We start from the raw sequence: 4919 nt of genomic DNA, 5'->3' as shown, positions 1-4919 counted from the left end.
ACAGATTTGAATTTTCTTTTACTGTGGATCAGACCTGGACGACTGAGACACTGTTATTACTGTTTGTACATTCAGGAGTAAAAATACATCAGGCCAGTCTTTCCAGTTCAACACAAATCTGACAGATGGATCTATAAGTGTGAAAAACATGGACAGACCTTTGCCCTTTGTACATTTACACAAATGGTCCTAATTAAATAAAAGAAAATGAGCTGTTACTGTCTGCAATCTTTATTTAACATAAAAATAAAACAAAACATTATGTTGTTAGTTCCACATTAATATAAAACAAGTATTTGACACTTTGAGCTGCATTTTACAAAGAGATAACGATGAACTGAAAGAAAACAGGGAAGTCGACAGTCAAACCTTAAAAAGGCCACTGCCAAATTACATAAAAGTCAAACTGCACATAATTACAAAAATGAACTAATTGTTGAACTTAAAATAATCCAACATAACATAAATATATGTACATTAGGTCCATACAGGTTTATCATCCCATTACAAAAGGAGCTTTGACTAAACAAACAAAAATGAATCATCATGTTTTTAAAAGATCTCAACATTTGTCACGTTCAGTCTGGTGAAGGCAGAGACTGGAAAAACATCACTGAAAAACACTTGCAGATTGAAATGTTACATAATATGGCATTAAACAAGATAATGTACAGGTCAGATCTGTGGAGAGGCGACCCCAATGACACAAAGAATCTTTTTTTCAAGGTAGATAAACATGGACCTGAATAATCCAACATAGACACATTTGATATCAGAACAATCCAAACAAAGTAATAACATCTCCACGGAAACAAGCGAGAGACAGAACTCAACCAGAAAAGTTACACAGTGTAGCTTTAAGGCTGTGGTCCATTTGTATCATATGAAGTTTTTTACTGTGTGTTTTAGTTGTTGTCCAGAAAAACTCTTTCATCTCAGCTCAGGTCGTTTGGACAGACCTGGAGAAAAAGTGAAGTATTTGAATTAATTATTATTTATATATTTTAAACCTTTAAAATGTCTTAAGTTCTTGCATTAAAATGTAAAATCAGTAAAGTTAAATGCACCTGAGCGGTAAATTGCTGTAGTCCCCAAGCTGTTCATCTTAAAGTAAAACAAACATTACATTTACATACATTTAAATCTAAAAATAAAGACAGAAATAAAGTCATTTACCATCCCTGTTTCTTTTGTCTTTGATAGTTTCATACACACAAACGTCGCCTAAAATGCAGGAAACATTCAACGATTAGACTTTAGTTTAAAATATCTTAAAATGTGGTGTAATATTTTCATCTGACCATGGAGAAGAGATGAGTACAGTTGCTGCTGGTCGTCTTGTCCCGCCCCTGTTTCATTCTCACTATTGTTAACAAAATAAATAAATAAAAAAGAAACTCTACACTTGAATTATGATGTACGAAGGACAAGACTGACCTGGACGAGCTTTGGCCTGAAAAACAAATACAAAATTATGATTCTGATAAAAACACAGACTTTACAACTCAGACTACATCAAGTCAGATAAAAGTGTTTAAATTAACTCAAAAACACATTTGACATTTACTTAATATCACATAGAACAAATGTGTCAGTGACATTTCAGCTTGTCTGTTTTCTAGTTTAAATAATTTCAGACCTTTTGACAGATTGTTTTTCTAATAACACTAAACAGTACAGATGTGGACCATGAAAATAAGTTTGTGAAACACTTTTTACCTTTATTTTTTATGTGGTGCCACAGAAGCAGCAGCAGAATGAGTAAAACCACTGCACACACAGGTCCAACCACCCACACCACAGGAAATGTCTCATTTATAGACACAGGAACAGCTGTAATCAACCAGTTATAGTCAATGTATATGTTTGTATCTTATATTCTACAGAAGACATATTATACACTTGTGTGCCATAGATTCCCTTTAAAATCAGCTATTTGTCAACTTGAGATGAATGATTCACTTTTTCTATCTTCAAAGAATCTCTTCATTTGGAAAACAATTATAAATCACTCCTTCCTTTCTAATGAGGCATTTAGACGTTGGAGCTCCCTCTGCTGTTAACAATGGGAATTAATAATGGGACAGTCAACAAATGAATCCTTACGCTACATGAATGCTATGCTAACAGAGCCATGCATTCATTAAGAAGACAATTTGAGCACAGAATGAGTCTGGAGATGGTTTATGGAAATAAAAACTGTAGGAGTCTGGACTTTTACCTCTGTTGTAACAATACTGACAAAATGAACTGAGTATTTTTCAGGGCTCAGAGACTATGATAGATTAATGGATTATGAATTAAGTAAAATACAACTACACTGCTCCAGGTACAAATTTGAAAAGACAACAACAATTTAAAAGATCAAAAAAGTCAATTTGACAAAATATGTGTTTTTAAAGAATAGTTTCACTGACTTTTAACCGACATCCAACTCTCTGGAGATATGACAGTCTTTGGTGTTGGCCGTAGTTTCCGTTGTCCCTCACATTTATAAAAGCCTTGGTCAGACCTGGACACTGCAGTGATGTTGAGCTCTGGTTCAGTCCCATTTTGAATCATTTTTCCATTTTTATAAAATTGAACTGAAGTAAAAGTCCCTGTGTTCAGTTTACAGCTGAGAGACACAGACTGTCCCTCAGTCACTGCACTCACTGGGCTCATAAGGATGATGTCCCCTGTGAAGTTAAACATGTCAAATACATAAAATACTTTAAAACACAACTTATACTTTATATCAAACTTACTGTGGACTGAGATGTTGACGGCATTGCTCATTTCTCCTGATCCAGACTCACACCAAAACACTGCACTGGTTTCCTCACGTAAACTAAACTCACATTTAGATTTAGTCCAATTACACTGTTGTGATAATCTGTGATCAGAAAACCTCCTCCAGACTGTGCTGTCTGCTCCAGTGGAGTTGAACCCACAACTCAGAGTGATGACATCATCAGTGAAGTGCTGTGCTCTGTCAGGACTGACCGAGAGAGACACTGGAGACTCAGCATCTGAGGAGCACAAGACCCAGGCTTAAGGAACACAGGCTTTAGTGAGTCAGGCTTTAGTGAGTCAGGCTTTAGTGAGTCAGGCTTTAGTGAGTCAGGCTTTAGCGAGTCAGACTTTAGTGAGTCAGGCTTTAGGGAGTCAGGCTTTAGTGAGTCAGACTAAAGTGAGTCAGGCTTTAGTGAGTCAGACTAAAGTGAGTCAGGCTTTAGTGAGTCAGGCTTTAGTGAGTCGGGCTTTAGTGAGTCAGACTTTAGTGAGTCAGGCTTTAGTGAGTCAGGCTTTAGCGAGTCGGGCTTTAGCGAGTCAGGCTTTAGCGAGTCAGGCTTTAGCGAGTCAGGCTTTAGAGAGTCAGGCTTTAGAGAGTCAGGCTTTAGTGAGTCAGGCTTTAGTGAGTCAGGCTTTAGTGAGTCGGGCTTTAGTGAGTCAGGCTTTAGTGAGTCAGGCTTTAGAGAGTCAGGCTTTAGTGAGTCAGGCTTTAGTGAGTCAGGCTTTAGTGAGTCAGGCTTTAGTGAGTCAGGCTTTAGCGAGTCGGACTTTTGCGAGTCGGGCTTTAGCGAGTCGGGCTTTAGCGAGTCAAGCTTTAGCGAGTCGGGCTTTAGCCAGTCGGGCTTTAGTGAGTCGGGCTTTAGCGAGTCAGACTTTAGTGAGTCAGGCTTTAATGAGTCGGGCTTTAGCCAGTCGGGCTTTAGTGAGTCGGGCTTTAGCGAGTCGGGCTTTAGCGAGTCAAGCTTTAGCGAGTCGGGCTTTAGCCAGTCGGGCTTTAGCCAGTCGGGCTTTAGTGAGTCAGACTTTAGTGAGTCAGGCTTTAGTGAGTCAGGCTTTAGCGAGTTAGACTTAAGGAACACAGGCTTTAGTGAGTCAGGCTTTAGTGAGTCAGGCTTTAGTGAGTCAGACTAAAGTGAGTCAGGCTTTAGTGAGTCAGGCTTTAGTGAGTCGGGCTTTAGTGAGTCAGGGTCAGAGGTCAGTGACATGAACATGTGGGACGTACCTCCAGACCAGACAAAGGCGGGGTCACTGTGTTCAGAGGAGAAGGCGGGACTTCCTCTTTCTGTTCGACACACAAACGCTGCTGAGTGGTTGAGGCCCTGGAGGATGAAGGAGTCCTGTTTAGAGCCGGCACTGGCCCCCGGGAGCCGCTCATATGTGTAAGACTCTGACTGAGGAACAGCCCTGTACCAGTGAAAGCTCCATCCTGCAGAGGGCGCTGTCACAGCACAGCTCAGAGAGACAGAGGCCCCAGGACTGAGCCAGGACACAGACGCTGACAGGACAGGACGGGGGGCTCCTGAGGAGTGGATGTTATATTTAGATCATCACAGACGATGTCATTGTGTCATATTAAATATAAACTTACTGTCAGACACATTTAGTGTGAGGGGGCGGCTCCACTCAGTGACTGTGTGTGGCAGGACTCCTCTGCAGCTGTAGGGCCCTCTGTCCTTCACTGCTGCTCTTATGGTCATTTCTCTTTGTTGTGCTTCAGGCTCTGTCCAGATCTCCTCCATTCAAACGTCCACTCAGCGTCTGCTCCGTGAGCGTTACAGGTGAGAGAGAGCTGCTCTCCAGAGAACAGCTGAGACCAGGGGGGGTCCACAGAGACAGAGGGGCTGGGGACTGGGACACACAGATCACCACATAAAAGAACATGTACAGCACATACACATGGAAGTATAAGACACGTGTTAGAGTCAAACTGACCAGTGGCTCTGAGTCTGAACTTCAGGCTGTGCTCAGTGAAGTAGGGAGGGCGCCCTCTGCTGGCTCTGCACTGGTACTCCCCTCCCTCTGACACTGAGACCTGTGCCTCAGATGAAGACTGTTTAAAGAGCTGCTCATTTCTGCTCCAGTCATATTTCCACCCAGAGGAAGGTGGAGAGACAGAGCAGAGCAGCTCCACACTGCCCCCTGTT

The 4919-nt window shown here is 41.5% G+C and overlaps 1 protein-coding gene across 1 annotated transcript; it reads right to left on the bottom strand.

Moving 5' to 3' along the window:
• Positions 1-314: 314 nt before the first annotated feature.
• Positions 315-4607, bottom strand: LOC117386553 (immunoglobulin superfamily member 1-like). Its single transcript, XM_055229157.1, has 10 exons — positions 4364-4607; positions 3998-4294; positions 2748-3011; positions 2418-2678; positions 1720-1833; positions 1438-1453; positions 1302-1363; positions 1177-1224; positions 1076-1104; positions 315-963 (listed from the first exon to the last, which is right to left on the bottom strand). Exons 1-10 carry the CDS (start codon positions 4512-4514, stop codon positions 931-933), a joined length of 1275 nt encoding a protein of 424 aa, XP_055085132.1. The 5' UTR covers positions 4515-4607; the 3' UTR covers positions 315-930.
• Between the last annotated feature and the right edge of the window lie 312 nt (positions 4608-4919).

The sequence above is a fragment of the Periophthalmus magnuspinnatus genome, chromosome 18 (genome assembly GCF_009829125.3).
Source record: "Periophthalmus magnuspinnatus isolate fPerMag1 chromosome 18, fPerMag1.2.pri, whole genome shotgun sequence".
NCBI lineage: Eukaryota > Metazoa > Chordata > Actinopteri > Gobiiformes > Gobiidae > Periophthalmus > Periophthalmus magnuspinnatus.
Note: the sequence above shows the minus strand (reverse complement) of the source record. Positions and strands in the feature narration are given on the sequence as shown.

Excerpts from the sequence above, each read along its gene's own strand:
- LOC117386553 (XM_055229157.1), bottom strand. The coding sequence starts at position 4,514 with ATGGAGGAGATCTGGACAGAGCCTGAAGCACAACAAAGAGAAATGACC. Across the intron at positions 1,834-2,417 it reads GAGTTGGATGTCGGTTAAAA|CTGTTCCTGTGTCTATAAAT; the intron begins GTCAGTGAAACT and ends GGTTGATTACAG. Across the intron at positions 1,105-1,176 it reads AGACAAAAGAAACAGGGATG|ATGAACAGCTTGGGGACTAC; the intron begins GTAAATGACTTT and ends TTTTACTTTAAG.